This window comes from Vipera ursinii, assembly GCF_947247035.1.
Source record: "Vipera ursinii genome assembly, chromosome: 8".
Lineage (NCBI taxonomy): Eukaryota > Metazoa > Chordata > Lepidosauria > Squamata > Viperidae > Vipera > Vipera ursinii.
This window is the reverse complement of record NC_139519.1, coordinates 3,586,790-3,607,006: the sequence shown is the minus strand read 5'-3', so window position 1 is coordinate 3,607,006 and position 20,217 is coordinate 3,586,790. Positions and strand designations below refer to the sequence as shown.

At 41.1% G+C, this 20,217-nt stretch overlaps 1 protein-coding gene across 1 annotated transcript in view; it reads left to right on the top strand.

Annotated features, from left to right (window-relative positions):
* ANTXR1 (ANTXR cell adhesion molecule 1) overlaps nucleotides 1-20,217 on the top strand; it is a gene marked incomplete at its 3' end in the record, with an annotated part of 168,815 nt that overhangs the window by 86,702 nt on the left and 61,896 nt on the right. Inside the window, exons 11-12 of the mRNA XM_083368341.1 lie at nucleotides 3,241-3,310; nucleotides 6,242-6,320. Coding sequence (XP_083224467.1) covers nucleotides 3,241-3,310; nucleotides 6,242-6,320 — 149 coding nt within the window. The remainder of the gene's footprint in view (nucleotides 1-3,240; nucleotides 3,311-6,241; nucleotides 6,321-20,217) is intronic.

The window sequence follows — 20,217 nt, the reverse complement described above, 5'->3', positions numbered from 1 at the left end:
CCTGGAACTTCTGTGTTTAAAATCAGACAGGATAAAGTTGAATGATTTCACAAACATTAATTAAAGAGAAGCTCTCAGCAAGTATGGCTAGATATTGTCCCAAGGCCTAACCAGGAGTTACGTAGGCTCATTCAATGCTCTCATTAATGAGCAGTTCAGAAGAGGCATGAGGCTGACCCATTTTGTACTGCTCAGGGTTGGAAGGAACCAAAATGTTGTCTCTTGGGTTGTACAAGGGAAGACTTGCGGCATTGGCTGTCTGGCCAAATCTAAGGAATGGCCTTCAGTTCCAACCCCTGACATGGTTTCTGCTGAGTAGCCAAGCCAAAGTGGTCAAGTTAAATCCTATCAAGCCTTGCACAGATTGTAGGTTTAATTACAGGGCAACCTGAAGATGGATGGTGCCCGGGAGGCTACGGTGCAGTTGTGTGACAGCCCTGGAAGGAAAAGCAACAGGCTGCATCAAAAGAAGTGCAGAAAGTATTGAAAGGCCTGGCTTCAGAGTTCCACCCAAGCCAATCTTCAAGTCTCAAACACTACGCAGGGGAGCTTCAAAGAGAAGGACCTCTGGCACTTGGGAGGGAGGGAGAAGTGTGAGAGGGGAGAATCTGTTTGTGTGTGGGCTTATTTCATCTATAGATAATCCTTGTATTACAACCATTTGTTTAGTGACCATTTAAAGTTACAACAGCACTGAAAAAGTGACTCAGAACCGTTTTTCACACTTACGACCATTGCAGCAGCATCCCCATGGTCACGTGATCAAAACTTGGATGCTTGGCAACTGGTTCATATTTATGACGATTGCAGTGTCCCAGGGTCATGAGATCATCTGTTGTGACCTTCTGACAAGCAAAGTCAATGGGGAAGCCAGATTCACTTAACAACCATGTTACTTATTTAACAATTGCAGTGATTCATTTAACAATTGTGGCAAGCAAGGTTATAAAACGGAGATAATTCACTTAACGACTAACTTGCTTAGCAATGGAAATTTTGGGCTCAATTGTGGTCGTAACTCGAGAATTACCTGTAGTGCAAGAATGAGACATGTTTTTGAGAATAGGGTGTTGATAAACACTGGTGTGTCACCCAAAATGTGGCATGCCACCTTTGACCTGTGTGCCATAAGTTGCAATCATTATTTTAGTAAATTAATGTGGAGGGTGTGTATCCATTATTCACAAGCGCGCATCAGCAGGGTTATTCACATCATTTTCACCAATTCTGGAAATCTTGGGAGAAATCCTCAGAACTTGCTTTCCTCTACTGCTATCACTAACTCTCAATAAAAGTTCCTTTTGAAAAATGTTGTTTCAAGAGTTCTGCTTTCTTGGGAGACCTAGTTGAGGCAAGTCCTTAGATAAAGTAAGGTCTGCAATAGTGCGCAACCCAGGAGAAATCAGGTCCATCGCATAGCAGCCCCTTGGCTTCAGGATCCAGTAAAACACCACTAAGAGAACGTGTTTGCAAAACTAGATGCATTCATGAAAGCAGAATTTGCTTTTAACAATGAACACTGAAAAAAATTGTATTAATAAAATAAATTGCTAGCAGAAAGGTATATCCTAGCTTCAACTGAAGACTAAAGGGGCATGTGACTGTAGTCTACAAATATCTCGATAGCTGAAATATGGATCTTTTATTATTATTGTTAAATTCTAAAGCAGGACGAGTTTCAGCAGGTTGGAAATAAATGAATGAAAGAAGATTTGGGCTGCATATGAAGAATAATTTTCTATTGAAGTGAGTGGTTAATTAAGTGGAACAGTCTGCCTGGTTTTGCCCTAGAGCAGGAATCTTCAAACTTGGCAACTTTAAGACTTGTGGATTTCAACTCCTAGAATTCCCCTGCCCTGAAAGAGATTTTTCTTCAATTCCTACACCAATTGGGCTGGAATGGATGTCCAGTTCTTACATTCTGTGATTCTATGATGTGTGAATAGAATTTAACAGTAAAAAAAAGAGATTAAAAAAATGTATAAGCCAAGTTCAAACAATATGCCAGGATAGAATAAAATAGCACGGTGTATGAATTGGCCCATCACCTGAAGCCATAATCACGTTTTCTCCCTGTAAATAGGAATTGCAGATTTTTAACCAGGTTTTGGGTTAGGCCTGATCTGTGAACCAATCCCTTTTTCTATCTGTCTCCATTGGTCATAAATATAGACCAGCATCTTTGTGTAGCTCTTCTTCTGAAGCATCCATTTATGTGCGCCTGTATAGCTAAAATCTGCCAACCAGGGCCTGCTCAGCATCGCATCATGTGATGATGATAGATTAGCTGCCATGACACTCTGAAAATCTCACCTGAGAGATGGTCATTCTGCTTCCTGCCATTTTCTGCAGATAAGCATAAACCATTTTGTTCCAGACCAGAAATGGATCCTAAGTCCGCACGCTTGATTTTATGGATGTACTTACAGATAGTCCTCAACTTCTGACCTCAATTTTCAGTGCCATTGTAACTTTGAACAGTCCCTAAATGAAGTGTTGTAAGTCGAGGACTACCTATGTTTTGTGAATGTTTCCGTTTGTATTATATTTTTGCTATATAACTTGGTGAGAAATGGGGCTGAACCTTTTATTTCTTTGAATTAAGATACTCAAAAATGACTTTCCCCTTGTCAGAAGAATAATTTGGGGTTCCAATTTGACCAGGGGTTGTGAAAGAATAACTAAAAATGAGTGCCTGACAGCTGTGAACAGAGAAAAAAATATTTATTCCTAAAAACATGGAGTTTGTCTTTAGGGGCAGAAAAACGGTATAAAGTGACACAGTTAAATAGGGGAGTTTCTCCTGGATGTGGAATTGTCTGCGTGCCGATTCTAGGATGACACTCAAAGTATGTGTGTATAAGTATATTTATTCTTGTGAAAATGAAGTTCTGCTGGAAGACCTAATTTAATTAACTCTGCTTGCATTTACAGACCTTATCCTTTGATATGTGGATTAGGTCAGGGTAAATTACCGGTATTTGGGGTTTTGAGGAGGTTTGGGTAAAAGCTTTTCCTCCATTTGTGATTTTTACTTAATTAACTTAGTTTCCACTTGACTGTCAATTATCTAGTGGAGACACTGATTCTTAGACCATTGTGGATTCTGTTAATGTTTCAAGGAAAGATGGAAACAGTAATAAAGAGTAAAATATATGTGGATATAAAACTTCCCACACTCTTAATTGTTCTTTCCAAAGTTGCTTCACCTGGAACCACTTTCTCTGCTTCTCTTTCCAGATGAGAAACCCTTTGTAGTGGAGGACACCTACTTACTCTGCCCGGCACCTGTCTTACAAGAAGCTGGCATGTAGGTTTATGAAAATACAGTTTATACACAATAGCTCTTTTTGTTGTAACTTCACTGGTGAATTTTCTTTTGCTACTGTTCTGTCTGATCTGCCCTTGAGAATTTCAGTAATTTTGGGGAGGAAGTGGTGGTTCTTGATAGCCTCATACCCACTGTGACCAGAGGATAGTCAACAAGCAACATAGAGGGGTACAACATTAAGGTAGAAACCCCACCCCTTGCCCCTTACACAGTGGTGGGATTCAAATATGTGAATAACTGGTTCTCTGTGTGGATGCCACTTCTGGAAGTCCATTCTGGGCCTGGGCAACAAAAAATTAGCTACCAGGGTTTTGTGCAGTAGCGTATTAGCCGAGGGAGCACGGGGCTCTGTTCCCTACGGCCTATTTCTCCCTGCTAGGGTACCCTAAATGGGCCTGAAGTTGCCCTGTAGATGCAACAAAGAAGGAAGGAAGTTCCGCTGATTGTGGAGAGATGGCGGCCGATCCAATCAGTTTGGGAAAATCCCTCCAGGAACCAGCAGAAGAAAGGTTAGCTTAACTTCAAAGTCTAGCCCAAGCTACAAGCAGCCGAAGCCCAAAAGCACTACTTTAAGCTGACTGTAAATAATGTGTTTGGAATTGGGTAAGAACAGTGATTTTCTCTCTTCTACTTGAAAATTGATTTCCTGGGAAAAAGAAAAAGAAAAACCCCAAGAATCAAAAGGCCTCTGAAAATGAGAAGGGGGGATTTTTGCCCCACCCTCCTACAGATGTAAGCGGTGAATTAAACTTTTCAGGGGTAACAGAAATATATTGAAATGAAATAAATATAAGACTTAATTTGGACAAGTTTGAAATTGGTGGAATCTGTTAAGATTTTCCTTTTAAATCATGAAAATAGAAGTAAACAATTATCTATTATCGACTGGTGCTGACATCTAGTGGTGGATGAAAATATACAACAGCAGTTGCTTTATTACAGGGACTGGCAAAGCCCAGGAAAAGCTAACTTGTTTTTGGTGACCTTCAATGTCTTAATAACAGAGAACAGCTATGATGAAAAAGAAAGAAAACATTTTGGGCTATCTACAAAGTGAGAATTATAAACTCTAAAAAAAAAAAGAATTGACCTTTCTGGATTACAAATACCAATTTAACTGTGACTTTAAAGCTGTCTGCAGAGAAAGGAAAACCCTGATTTTTACCTATCATGGAAAACTCGAGACTTGCAGAAAGAATATACCAAGAAAAAAACAAATACTTTCCAGAAGGAGATCTATGCTATGTTGCAACTAATCCAAACAACAATAATCTCAAACCACGAGGAAATTAAAAATAATTTTGAAAATATAAATGAACACATCTCCAATTTAACTTTACAACACAAAAATTCTCAGAAAATAAAAACAAAGAGTGAGCAGAAAAAACAGACAACTGAATACAAGACAGAGGAGAGAGATTTCAAGATGGAATTTAGCAATAGAAGAAAGTATGATTTAACCCAGATGAAAAAAAAAATACAGGAAATACTGGACATGGAAAAGGTAACCTATATTCTAAGATTACAAAATAAGTTTGAGGACAAGAAAAAAGAGTTGACAAAATGGATTCTGCCAGGAAAACTATAAGAACTTGAGAGACAAAAAATGGTAAATAAAATCAAGAAAGGAAGGAAGATTCTCAGTGAATACAAAGGGGTGAAACCTTCCTATAAAGACATCTTACCTGTTTTACCTTTTGTACCTGCAACAACATTTTTAGGATTATGGAAAGATTCTTTGATTCAGCGAAGCATATTGATCAGGAAAGATGTTTGGCCAAAAAAAAAGGCTAAAGTGAGAATTAAGAAATTAGATGATGGGATTTACCAGAGGGAATATTTAAAAATTAAACATCTGTTTGTATGGTTAAAGAAATAGAAAGATTTTGGATATACAATAAATGAAGATTAGTTTAAGAGGGATGAACCCTTCAAGTAACATAGTATTTTTTCTTTCTTTTTTCTTTTGTGTTTTGTTTATTGGCATGAGAAATATATAAATGTTGGGATGATGTATATAAAAGAAATGTTTTCTCTGATTTTTTCCCCTTTTTTAAGATATGAGAAATGTAAGTGTTGAGAAGGCTTGTATGAGGAAAAAAGACTTAAATACTTAAGTGTAACTAGTTTCAAGAAAATCTTAACCAGTAAGAATGCTTTGAATATTGTGGGGAAAACAAATTTAAATAAGAATTCTGTAAACAGGATCTATGATGAGGCAATCAAGATGATCAATTAAAAAAGAAGCCTTATACTGATGTGGTTATTTTTTGCAGAAACATGAGAAAAATGTCTATATTTAATTGTCATTTATTCAAATAATAAGAACTGTATTAATTTAAGGTTGGCAAAGAGAATATTATTGGAAGAAGAGAAAATCAAGCAAAGCCATTATATGGACTATAGTATTATAGAAATTAATTGTTATTGATTGTTTTTAAATACTAACCTAGACAACACGCTGTTTACCAAATATTAAGGTAAAATAAATATTATGTTAAAATCAATAAAACATATTTTTTTTAAAAAAATAGCTACCAGTTCTGCCAAAGTGGTGTGAACTGGCTGAATCCCACCACCGCCCTTACAGAAGTGGGGCAGGGCTTTGATTGCAGCATCTGTGCCCTCCATCTAGAAGGCTGGCTCCTGCCTGCCATGGAGGGCATGTTCTGTTGCTATTCTGGTCATTCAGCAAATCGAGTAGCCTTCTCCAGCTTGTTGGCCCTGCAGATATGATGGTAGACTTCCGTTCTTCACAGCTAAAGCCCAAGCCATCTGACGACCACCTACTTGGCGGTCTCTCTACAATAGAAAGGACCTGCACCAGCCCAGATGCTGCTGCGTTTTCAAAAGAAGTGGACTGTGAGTCTTTCCCCAACAAGTCATTTCTCCCCTCCTTCCTTGTTTTAGGGAAGCTGCTCTTCAAGTGAGCATGAACGACGGCCTCAGCTTCATCTCCAGCTCCGTCATCATCTCCAGCACACACTGCGTAAGTCTGCTTAGAAATCCACCCTTTTTGCTTAAACGTCTGTTGAAAAATCCTCGTGAATTTGAATTGGAGGGTCATTGAGAGGCCACCCATACTAGGATTTCAAGGTCTGGCTTCCCTTGACAACCAGGTGATTAATGATTCTTTTAAAAAGAAGCTGTTTCTCCTTTGCTATTTCAGTGCTTCACAAAAGGCAGGTTCCTCCTCTTTTGAACTGAGATTTTTAATAACCTCCCGGCAGGGGTGCCGGAATTTCTGCAAGGAAGAGAGCAAAATAAAGGCACTCAGAACGTCTTGGACTCAGGCATGCAATGAAAGAGAATGCTCATGTCCTCTAAACTATTGCATTTTTATCCTGTTGGTTGTGGAATAGTAACTGTGTCACTAGTACCGCATTTTTATTTGATTACACAAATAGAATGCAGATAGTCCTTGAATTACAACCATTTGTTTAATGACCATTCAAAGTTACAATGGCACTGAAAAAAGTGGCAGGACTATTTTTCACACTTCCAACCATGGCAACATCCCCATGGCCATGTGATCAAAATTCAGATGCTTGGCAATTGACAAATGTCCCGGGGTGATGTGATCCCGTTTTACAACCTTCTGGCAAGCGAAGTCAATGGGGAAGCCACATTCACTTAACAACCCCGTGTTACTATTTAACAACTAAAGTGATTCACTTAACAATAGTGGCAAGAAAGATTGTAAAATGGGGCAAAACTCACTTAACAACCATCTTGCTTAGCAATAGAAATTTTGGGCCCAATTATGGTGGAGGAGTACCTGTATTTATATATTACCTGAACACACGTGTAGAATATATTTGTAGGGTTTATATATTTATGTTACACCTTGGAGGAAATCTTTATTCACTGATGAAGTGGTTTACAGAAGGATGACCTGGGAGCCAAATTAATTCAGTTTGCATTTATATATGTATCAAACCAGAGCACAGATATTGTTCCATATTCTTGGTCCTCTGAATTTTGCAATTTAAGAAAGCAAATTAGGGAAAGTCTAAATAAAAGATGAGTTCGTAGATTGAAGAAACTAACCAACTAAATGTGTTATATGAGGGAATAGTTGAATAGCTGAAAAATCAAATAGTTGAAAAATTGTCAACAAAACATGCATAATGTATTAGATCGACATACTCTTCTTTAAAAAAAGGATCTCAACTTCGATGGAGCCAAAGTTTTTTACTCCCAGTGACAAAAAACAGATGCTGAATTTGAATCACAGCATTTTCCACTTGACATAGCAGCTGTTGCTTGGATCCTCTGAAGTTTGACCTGCTATAGGATCTGACTTGTTTCTAACACTGAATTCTTGTGAATATTAAGAGAAATGAGCCAACTATGTTTCTTAAACTACTTCACTGTTCCTTAGAAGTGAAATAACAGGCACTGCTTTGAGCTTCGTAGATGAGCTAGCAAGGGATCTAATTCATCAGAAGAACATGGGGGGTTGTATAAAAAAGCTGACATTTCCCAAAATTGGGTTTTTTATTTTTATAAGAGGGATATTTATGTCTCTGAATTTGTCTTTGATATCTGCAGATGACTGTGGGGTAGGCAAGCGGTGACATGAGTATCCTGAAGTTATTGAACATCTAATACAATAATGAAATTTGTACCACTCATGTTACATGAACCAACGCAAAGTACAAAATTGTGTTCTGTGCTCAGTGACATCAGGATGAATGTTCCAATACTTTGATGTCATTGTGATTTTTAAGGGGTGCCAATGTTAGTAACATGGGAATCAGAGCATTATTGTTGGGAAGCCCCCAGCCTGGCCAGCAGGAGGGATCAAGCATGGAGCTAAGCCTGGGGTCACTGTGCAACTACAAAGGGACTATGCCCAACCCTCTCTAGGTTATTTGGAGCCTGATCTAATTGTTCCCAGGAGTAGGCTGCCAGACTGGGGAGATTCCTGTATTATAGGTAGAAAGTAATAAAGTAGTTAGCTCAAAGTCTGCACCTGTGATTCTGGTTGTTCACGCCTGACAATTGTTTTCCTTAAAGGAGAAAACAGATTCTTCTCATTCTTAGCCACAGTATTGATTGAGAATGGATGAGCCATCGTGCCAACCCACCAGAAGGCATCAGACGAGGGAGTCTAACTCTGAATAAGTGGCCTTGTTTTCCACAAGGCATATAAGGTCACTGCCCCACGAGAGCTAAGTCCACACATCAAGATGGGGTTTTCTTCAGCATCATGATCATGAGAGTCCATGCAAATCTCCTTGAATGCCCTTCCGTCATATGATATTGTTTAGTGCTAGACAAGGTCCTTAAGAAGGGGGGTGGGCTTCTTTCCTTCAGTCCTCTAGGGGTTCTTCAGTGGTAAGTTAGGCTTAGTCAAGGTGTTTAGATGACCTCTGTGGCTTCTGAGGATCAGTCTCAAGGCAAAGGCGGCCTGGGCCATGTTGATTCACTGGACAGCTGAGCAAACCCACTGGCTCATGTGCAAATGTGCCAATTGGTTTTCAATTATAAAACTCATCAAAATCATCATAAATCAGTACAGAATGAAGAGAGTGAAAAAGAGTATCAGAGATGAAAAACCAAGCAGCCAACCAACACCAATCAGAAGCAGGTGAAACAGCAAAAGCGGTCAAGAATCTGTCAGCCTTTTCAACAGATGATGTGTAGGGTTATGAGTAGTTATTAAGATTATATCTTCCAGATATTAGCCCTGACCTGGGTTTCCTCAGGTTGGGGAACAAGGGGGGAATAAGTAGTGGAGAATGCATCATCTCAACATAATGCGAACTACCTAATTCAATTTTCTGTATAATAATATGATGCACCTGCCACCATTTTGATTTATTGTAGATGTCTGTGCTTGGACTTGTGTGAGTGTGTGATTTTGTTCATTTGTCAGGTTCTTTGGCAGTTGCCCCAAATCAAAAGTTATTCTTTTCCAAGTGCAATTTTCTCAGACTCTTTTTTAGCAAGATTTGTTGAGATAAAAGGGGAAGAGATACAAGAATTGCAGCAGCCAAAATCTTCTCAGTTTAAATCCCTGTGTACATTAGAACGAAAATGTACACAGGGATTTCTGCCTTCCTATATCCTGGTAAAGAGGAAAGTTTCTGAACTGATCCTGGGGAGGCCTGTAGTTGTGTGTTATCTGATATAACCATCTCCAGCTTTCTCAGCCTGGGAATCAGCTCTTGCATCTTTGCTCAGAGTCTAGTCCCAGACACCACCACATTAAGAAGGATTCACACCCACTGGAATAGGTGCAAAGGAGACTTTAAAGGAGAGGTTGAGGAAACTGGCTCTGTGTAGCTTTGATGGGAGAAATCTTGGGAGGCAGATGGCAGCCAGTTTCAATACCTGAAAAGTAAAGGTATGGAGCAAGACCTTCTCCCTCACTCCAGAGCGTAGGACACATGGCAGCAGATTCTGATCCAGAAAGGTTCCTGGGTTTCAGAGCAAACTGGCAGTGGAAACCCAAGGCCAGAAAGCTCACGCTTCCCCTTTGCCAAAAGTGCTCAAGGAGCGGCTGGACCACCCCAACATTGGGGAAATGAAAGTTTGCCAGCTGAAGAAGAATTAATTAAGAAAATTTTAGAGTGTGCAGAAATGGACAGATTGACCTTAAAGATAAAAGAGAAAGAAGGCTCAGTGTATTTTACAACATGGGATAATTTTTATCAATGGCCAGAAAAATGAGTTAGAGAGGAAGGAATGTGATATGTAACTTTGAATAGATATTAGCAAGAAGACCATCGAGCGATTAATTAACATATCGTTTAGGTTAATTAACTCCTAGTCATTTTTTTCTTAAAATACATGAACCCAGACATTATGCTAAATATTGAGAATGTTATTTTTTTAAAAAAACCTAACACATACACACACACACACACACACACACACACACACACACACACACACACTGGAGAGTTCTGAAGTGGCCAGCAATGAGTCCAGATCTGAATCCCATTGAACACCTGTGGAGAGATCTTAAAATTGCTGTTGGGAAAAGGCGCCCTTCCAATAAGAGAGACCTGGAGCAGTTTGCAAAGGAAGAGTGGTCCAAAATTCCGGGTGAGAGGTGTAAGAAGCTTATTGATGGTTATAGGAAGCGACTGATTTCAGTTATTTTTTCCAAAGGGTGTGCAACCAAATATTAAGTTAAGGGTGCTAATAATTTTGTCCGGCCCATTTTTGGAGTTTTGTTTGACATTATGTCCAATTTGCTTTTTTTCCTCCCTTTTTTGGTTGTGTTCCAATACACACAAAGGGAATAAACCTGTGTATAGCAAAACATGTGTTCCTGCAATACTTTTCTGTGAGAAATACTTGATTTTCTGGAAAAAATTCTGGGGTGCCAACAATTTCGGCCATGACTGTATGTCACACACACAAGGAAACACAATACTCAAAGAAAGAAACAGCATACAACAAACAAAACCCTTCTGCCCAATCCAACCCAATCAGAAGCAGCCCCATTAATACTGAGCAATCAGTTTCTCCCCCTAGATGGAAACATGCAGACCCACAATCTCCCCCTCAAAGAAGACATGCAGACACCTAGCAAAGAAACAACTTCAAATATCCCTAAAAAGTCACTTCAAATATCCCTTAAAAAGCCACATCAACAAACACAACAGAAAAGCAGCCCAGATTGCAGCCCCCAGAAAAGGAAGGCGAGTGTTGGTAATAGGAGATTCTATCCTCAAAGGAACAGAATCATCCATCTACAGACCAGGCATACAATCCAGGGAGGTATGTTGTCTCCCTGGAGCAAAAATCACTATTCTATTCTATCCTATCCTATCCTATCCTATCCTATCCTATCCTATCCTATCCTATCCTATCCTATCCTATCCTATCCTATTATATTATATTCTACAATCTGTCTATTCTATTCTATCCTATCCTATCCTATCCTATCCTATCCTATCCTATCCTATCCTATCCTATCCTATTCTATTCTATTCTATTCTACAATCTGTCTATTCTATTCTATTCTATTATATTATATTCTACAATCTGTCTATTCTATCCTATCCTATCCTATTCTATCCTATCCTATCCTATCCTATCCTATCCTATCCTATCCTATCCTATCCTATCCTATCCTATCCTATTCTATTCTATTCTATTCTATTCTATTCTATTCTATTCTATTCCATTCCACTCCACTCCACTCCACTCCACCACTCCATTCCATAATTTCTATTCTATTCTATTCTATTCTATTCTATTCTATTCTATTCTATTCTATTCTATTCTATTCTATTCTATTCTATTCTATTCTATTCTATTCTATTCTATTCTATTCTATTCTATTCTATTCTATTCCATTCCACTCCACTCCACTCCACTCCACTCTACTCTACTCTATTCCGTATTTCTATTTTATTCTGTATTTCTATTCTATTCTATTCTATTCTATTCTGTTCTGTTCTGTTCTGTTCTATTCTATTCTGTTCTGTTCTGTTCTGTTCTGTTCTGTTCTATTCTATTCTATTCTATTCTATTCTATTCTATTCTATTCTATTCTATTCTATTCTATTCTATTCTATTCCATATTCTATTCTATTCTATTCTATTCTATTCTATTCTATTCTATTCTATTCCTGAAAGTCCAAATGTCTCTATTTGTTTTAGGATATCGGGCTCTATTTTCAACAGGCAGCAAACTCCTCCACTCTCTGCCTTGCCGAAACACAATAGCAATATAACAGAGCTGAAAGGGATCTTGGGGTCTTCTAGCCCAACCCTATACCAGGGGTTCAACTTTGGCAGTGTTAAAACATTTGCACTTCAACTCCCACAATGGCTGCCTGGGGAATTCTGGGGGTTGAAGCCTACAAGTCGCCAAGGTTGCCCACCCCTGCCCTCTAACATTCTAGACAAATGGCTGTCTGGTCTCTTCTTAAAAACCTCAAGCAATGGAGCACCCACAAATTCCAAAGGCAAGCCGTTTCACTAATGAATTGTTGACTTGAAACCCTAATGGAAAGCTGGAAACTGAAATCTGTCACAGAAACCTGGCTGGGCCCTGTTTCAGGGCACCTCCCACAGAACAGTCCTCTCCCAAAGCCAGATGTCTCTTCGCCAAGGGTGATAAATGACGCTAAGCCCCGGCAGCCTCGCAATTGGCCAGGGATTTTGCTCTGAGCCAGCCCACCTGTCCGATTGGAGCAGGCCTGGGCTTCATTACTAGCTGGAAACTGAGCGATTTCCCTAATCTGGGCTTTCAAATCAGCTGCATCTCCTCTCCTGGAGTTCTTTGGCCTCAAGCGACACAGAGAAGAGAGTGGAAAGCTGATAGTTCCCCAGGCTGTCCAAAAAGAACCTTTAGGGATTCAGGAACTTCTATGGGTTTCCCCCCCGCCCGAATCTCCTTCATCAGATGGTGCCAGAAGACACTGAGAGCCAAAGGCAACTGGCAAAGTCTTGAAAATCTTTTGGCTTCTGCTGTTTATTTCTGTTTATTTAGGCCCAGAACTGTTTACGTGTGAGCAGAATATCCAACATCCAAGGATAAATGCTCTACAACTTGCTGCAGGAAATTAAGAATATATGTTCTGAAATAGAACCCCTGAAGCCATTTCATTCTAAGGTCTTCTTATACGTGAATCCATACTGGACATTGAAGGTCCATAACCTGCCTCACCTAAAAGCCTTGAAGTATCAAGGTTGGACTCCGTCCTCTCAGGATAGGCGATCACATCCATAAACTGATGTCATGTACCAGGACCTGAACTCCATTGACCGACATGCAATCGTCATGTAGTTGGCCTCTTCTGGAACCTGGGAACCTATTTAATTACAGCAGAATTATCTGTTGTTGGATGTTTGGCAGACCTCATGGTCCTAATAACCCACAACTTTCTCCTATGCCAGTGCCTCAAACTTTGGGAGCTTGAAAGCATGTGGACACTTATCACCCAGATTTTCCCACGTGCCAAAGTTGAGAAACATTTCCCTATGGCATTCCTCGGGTTCATTTTAAAGAGATATTTTGATGTTAAAAAAGAAACGAGGGCTGCACAGTCCATACTTCCAGTACCATCATTATTTTCCAGAATATGTCAGGGTCCCAAATGTTCTCAGAACATAAAAAAATGAGCCTTTCCTTGGAAGTGGGGCCCTCTGTTTAGAAAACAGAAGCTGTAGGGAGATTTCTGCAAAGAAACGTAACTTAAATTGGATGGTCTATTGGTGTTTTGCAACTGGCCACCATTTTGTGAAGGTGCCCATGATATGTTGCTGGAATTCCATATGTGTACATTAGTCCAAAAGGGCAGGAGACCCATTGATTAGCATCAGAAGTTCTTCTCTTCCTCCTCTCCCTAGAAGAGGTGAACTCAAACTTCAGTTCCCATAATAGATTAACTATTGTTAAAAGGAATCGCAAATTCTGTGAGTTCAGACAACCAGCAGATAAAACAAGGGAGTCAGTACTTGCGAATTCTTTGTCCCTGTGAAAGTTTAGGAAACAGGAAGCTCCTTTTGTTGCCTCTGAAGCAGCCCAGTGGGACAATAGGGGTAAGCCTTAAAATAAAGTGTGCTTAAAGCATCCCAACAAACTATGGTTTGTCTGCCACTAATCTAAAAGTGCACCCTTGCCTCTCCATGCCAGTTTCACTTCCTTTGCTTCATACCCTGTCCTCCTCTTGCTTCTCTCCTCCAACTGCCTGCTGAGGTTGCAAGGAATGGAACAGGAGCCTCCTTAACTCTCCACCCATTTCTCTCTGTGCCCAGAGACCTCCCAGGCAACCTTTCTTGGCGTAATGATCTTCACAGCTGTTCCAGCTGCTGGTGGAAACTCTGATTCCAGGTTGGAGGGGAAAGTGTCAAAGCTTTTACAGGGGAACCTGGAGACAGGCAACTGTGTTGATCATTGCTTTGGCAACGCCTGGAGAGAAACCTGATGAAAACTCATCCCGAGGGCACCACCTCCTTGATTTATTACAGGGGGAAAGAGGTGGGCAGAGGACCACTGCTGCCTTCCTTCCATGGAGATCTTCAGATATGCTTAGGTTCCTTGTTGCAATTCCCCAGCTGCGGGCCATCCTGGATGGGGATAATGGGAGTATTGCTTTTGTAGGATCATAGTCAGGTCAAGGACACTTGACTCAGGTCAAATCAGGGAAGTCAGAGACCAGGGAAATTCAGAGGAGTTTGTGCCAAACTATGATCATACTATGATACCATTTTGGGATTTCCAGGAATTCTATCTGGAGAATTCCCATTTTACTTACTTTGAAGATGCATCTCCGTTCCAAGATATCGAGGGGTTCATTTGTGGTTCAAGGAACAGAGACGAAGGAAGATACTTGTTTGCCTTACTTGCTTATTTACTTACTTATTTCATTTTTATGCAGCCCATTTCCTCTATCAGGCACTCTGGGCCGCTTGCAATGCAACATGACCTTGTTCAGTTCCCATTCCCTGAATTTAGGGATACAAACCTGAACCTATTTCCAGGCTGGGGGGGAGGGGGGCTGGACATTTTCCTGACGCCAGTCGTCACCTTACAAATGTTAGCCGAGCTACATAAATTAGGGATGGTGAAAGGTAAATTAGGGAAATGCTGAATTTCCATACGAATGTGAATATTTTAAATGACCAACTGTTGAAGAAGAACGTAACTGTAGAGGGCAGAGGGAATGGCCCTGAGGGAGGCTGTCAAGGCAATGGTCAGATAAAAGTGACCTGAGTTTGGGCCAAGAAAGTAACGTGAGAAAATGTCTTAGACAAACCCTACCCTAGTTCTCATGTAGATAAAGGGAGGGAGGGGGCAGCCCATTCAGACTTGCAAGATATTGTTGCTATACCTTTACAATAAAAGTAGTGCTGACGTACATGGCATTGATTTCTTACTCTGGTCTACCTTGAAGTGCTGACAACCGAGAAGGCTGGGAAAATGACCAGTCCAAATAGGGAGTTTCCGTGGGGTAACCAAAAAGTCAATTGCATGGTTGAAGTCCCAGCAACATGCATAAAAAGAGTTGGGACCATCACTTGGGTGATTGTGGCCATCATCTTGACTTTTTGGACCATCTCCCTGCGTAGAGGCAACTGATTTGATTTACCCATCTCAAGGAGATGGGCGCCTTTGAGCCACCCCATTAGGTGAATGAAGAAGAAATGTTCTTCTCTTCCGCTGCAGCTCACAGCAGAGCAAACTCCAGTCTCCTATTTCCTTGTTTCATTCCACACATTCTACAGTCATTATCATGATCTATGAACTATTATTACTAATGAATTACTATTCAGCTTCTATTAATGAGTAGGCTAAACAGAGTAAGTAAGAATGTTTGCAACAGGTATTTTACACTCTGAGACTCTCTAATGCCAAGTTTGGCAGCTGTTCCAGACCTACAGAAACCCTGAAGGAGACAGGTAAATTGGAGTTTAAATCCTAATTTCCTCTCTATTTCTCCAGATTCTTTCAGTTGGATCTTTTGGTTCCCCCCACTCCCCGCCTGAATAGAATAGAATAGAATACAGCTGGAAGGGATCTTGGTGGTCTTCTAGTCCAGCCCCCTGCTCAAGCAGGAGGACCTATACCATCTCAGATAAGCAACTGTCTAGCCTCTTCTTAAAAATCTACAGTGATGGAATGCCCATGAGGCAAGCTGTTCCACTGGTTGATTGTCCTCACTGTTAGGAAGTTTCTCTTAATTCCAGGTTGCTTCTCTCCTTGATCAGTTTCTTTTTTTTTATTGAAAAGTTTTAACATACAATTTTTCCCTTAAAAATCCCCCCTCCCCCTCCCTTCTCCCTCCCCCCCTTCCTCTCCCCCCTCCCCCCCTCCCCCCCACTTCCCAGAGCTAAATACAAGGTATATATAAAAAAAACAATCATAAACAACCATATACTAACAACCATAAACTCTAAAATCTATCACTCTCTAGCTTATATAGGATAAAACAAACCTTAATAATATTAAATATATATAAAAAAACTAAGATAGAAAAAGAAAAAAAGAAAGAAGACTTATTCAAATACTACATGAAACTTCTTAACCCTATACTTATTCTGGATAAACTCAATCCATTTTCTCCCTTCCATAATATAGCGTTCTTGCAAGTAATCTTTCAAATAGGCCGAAATCTTCGCCATTTCAACCAGGTCGGAAACCTTTAAAGTCCACTCTTCTATGGTCGGCAGCCTCTTTCTTCCAGTACTGACCTATCAAAAGTCTTGCTGCCTTAATTAAATTCAACATCAACTTAGTGTCCACAACTGTAACATCTGTAATTATTCCCAACAAAACAAAACAAAAAGTTGCGGACAAAACTTTAACCTCCGTTTAAAAATCTTCTGTATGTTCCACCAGACTTTTATCCAAAAAGCCTTAACCTTTTTACAAATCCACCATATATGAAAATATATTACGTCTTCATCACCGCACCTCCAACATTTAGGCTAATAATTCAGATACATACTTAGCTTTTTAAGATCTAAATGCCATCCATAAAACATTTTGTAAAAATTCTCTCATAGATTTCAAGCTTGTGTAAATTTTACATTCCTCACCCAAATCTTTTCCCACCTCCCACTGCTTGGCTGTAAGTACGTTGTGAAAGTTCCATAGACTTCTGCTGATCTTGTTCTTTTATCTTTTTTGATCGTTTTAAAGCAGCACGCGTCACCCTCTGTTCTCTGGGATCATCCAAAGAAGTTGTAACTTGATCTCCTCCAGCACCATTCTCCTCTGTCTGTCCATCTTCAGCCTCTTGATGTTCTCCTTCTCCAGATCCCTTTGCAGCTTCCAGAAGTGTTAATGGGGTTGCTTTTAAAACATTATTGTAAAAATCACGCGCTTGCATCACAGTAACCAGACGGTACCTTTTACCTTCATGCATCACCATCAACCCAGCTGGGATCTCCCATCTGAACCTTATATCTCGTTGCTTGAGCTCTTGCACAAGAAATGTAAAATCCTTCCTTCTCCTTAAAATCTTTGGAGGAATTTCTTTTAGAACCAGAACTTCTTGATCAGCAATCACAACTTTAGTATCATAGGCAGCTTGTATAACTTCATCTCTAATTTCCCTTTTTGCAAAATAAACCACCACATCTCTAGGCAACTTTCTCTGTCTAGCAATCCATGAGTTCACGCGAAACACTTTATCCATGCCTCCTTTTATTTCAGATGCTGGCTGATTCAATACCACTTCGAGAGCCTCAGAAACCAGCTGCTTTAGATCTTCCTTAATATTCTCCTTTAAACCTCTGATTCTAATGCAGGGGTGTCAAACTCAATTTCATTGAGGGCCGCATCAGCATTGCGGTTGCCCTCAGGGGGCCGGGTGGGTATGGCCAGGGTGGGTGTGGCCTACTGGGTGGGCGTGGCTAGAGTGCGTACGGCCTACTGGGTGGGCGTGGCCAGCTCTACATCGTTCGCATCAAGGGTGCCTATGGGGGCCCGGACAGGAGTGGGACAGATCTGAGGGTCTCTGGCAGGAGGAGGGTCTCTGGGCCAGGGCCAAGGCAGTGGGGGCCGTTCCCTCACTGTTTCCAGGATGGCATCGCGGGCCACATGAAACCACTTCACGGGCCGGATCCGGCCCCCGGGCCTTGTGTTTGACATGTCTGTTCTAATGGCAAACTGCATCTGGAAATATTGAGCAAGACTCAATTCTCTATCCATTTTGTCTCTTAAATCTTCATTCTCCAATACTTTTGCTTCTAATATGGCATTCTTTTGAGTCAAATCTTCCACTTTTTCCTCCAAATCTTCCACACATTCAGCCACTTTATACACTGAAGACAAAATGTCTACCTTCATCACACTGAACTTCTGTTCCATCCTCTCCTCCATCCTCTCCTCCAACTTCTCCAATTTCTCCTCCATCTGTGCAAATTTATCACCCATTGATTCCAAAATTACCTGGGTATGTTTTTCAAGAGCATCTTGTAAATCCTTCGATGTCAATACATCAGGAGGATGCAATGCCTGCAATGATGATTGTTGCACCGGAGAAGTTCCAGCACTCCGAAGAGTTTTAGGGGGAGGTTTAGCCGCCATCTTTTACTTTCAATTGTGACGCACTTTCACTTTAAGTTTAAAAAGTCCATCAAGCTCGAGAGTAAAATAAAATAATCCTCTTCACCTTTTCCTCTTGTACCGCTCTGCCTGCTCTTTTTATTCCATAGTCCTTCCTTCAGGCAGGGGTGGTCGCAGACGCCTGGCTCTGCTCCAAGAAATCAGGAGCAGAGGCGCTGGCCAGCTGGGAGCGACCCAGGCTACGGGGGAGTTCAATCCTTCAGCCGCCCAAGCTACAAGCTCAGGCGGCCCCGGAGAACTCGACCCCTACCTGGGGCCTCACCCCCTCCTCTTCTCCCGAGGAGGGGGCTTCAAATTCGCCCGAACAGCTGATCGGCGCTGTTTCGGGCGAAAATCACTCAGCTGAGCCGCGGGCAGCCCAGGAAGGCTGTCTCCGGCGCCGCGCAGCCACCGGAAGTCCTCCTTGATCAGTTTCTAATCGTTGTTTCTCATCCTTCCCTCTGGTGCTCTGGTGAACAACCTGGTTCCCTCTGCCTTGTGGCAGCCCCTCAGATACTGGAACACTGCTATCATGTCTCCCCTATTTTTTCTTTTCTTTAGACTAGCCCAGGGGTCAGCAACCTGAAACAGTGAAAGAGCCACTCGGAACCGGTTCCCTCACAAAAGGAAAAACTGGGAGCCGCAAAAAATGTGTGCACATGTGCATACATGCGCGCATGGGCAGAACAGGGTTTGACTGAAGAGTGGAGCCAAGGCGAGATATGCACCTACCCTGCATATTTGAATTGATTGGTTGAACTTTTTTAGTCCCCCCCCTTTTTTTGGACTGCACATGGCAGAGGACTGGGAGCCGCAGGAGATGGCTGAAAGAGCCGCATGCGGCTCCAGAGCCGCGGGTTGCAGACCTGTGGACTAGCCAAACCCAAGTCCCGCAGCCCTTATTCGTATGTTTTAGCTTCCAGGCTTTTGATCATCTTAGTTGCTCTTCTTTGAATTTTTTCCAAACTCTCAACATTTTTGTGATATGGTGACCAAAACTGGCTGCAGTATTCCAGGTGTGGTCTTACTAGGGCTTTGTAAAGCGGTGCTAATACTATGCGTGATCTTGATTCTATGCCTCTTTTTATATAACCCAGGATGGTATTAGCTTTTTTGGTTGCTGCTGCACACACTGCTGATTATCGTCAAGTGATCGTCCACTAGGACTCTAAGGTCCCTCTCAGTTACTGTTTTTAAGCCAAGTCTTGCCCAGTCTGTATTTGTACCTTTGGTTTTTCCTGCCTAAATGTAAAACCTTGCTTTTCTCCACATTAAAGTCCATTTTGTTGGATAGGGCCCATTGTTCGAGTTTGTCAAGATCTTTTTGGACCCTGAGTTTGTCTTCTGGGGTGTTGGCTACTCCTGTCAGTTTGGTGTCATCTGGAAATTTGATGAGTTCCCCTTCAGGTCCCTCATCTATGTCGTTTATGAAGATATTGAAGAGTACTGGGCCTAAGACGGAACCTTGTGGTGCCCCACTGCTAACTTCTCTGCATGTGGATGTAGTGCTGTTGTGGATGTGATCAAAGTTCAGATGCTTGGCAACTGACGTGTTTACGATGGTTGCAGTAACCCAGGGTCATGTGATCGTCTTCTGCAAACTTCTGACAAGCAAAGTCAAGGGGGTAGACAGATTCACTTAATAACTGTGTAACTAACTTAATGGCAGTGATTCACTTAAGAATTGCAATGATTCACTTAACGACTGTGGCAAGAAAGGTTGTAAAATGGGGAAAAAATTCACATAACAGTTATCTCAGCAACACAAATTTTGGGCTCAATTTTGGTTGTAAGTTGAGAATTATTTGTATCCTCCATCCACTCTTATCTCTAGGTCATTTTCCTGACTTTTTCTCCT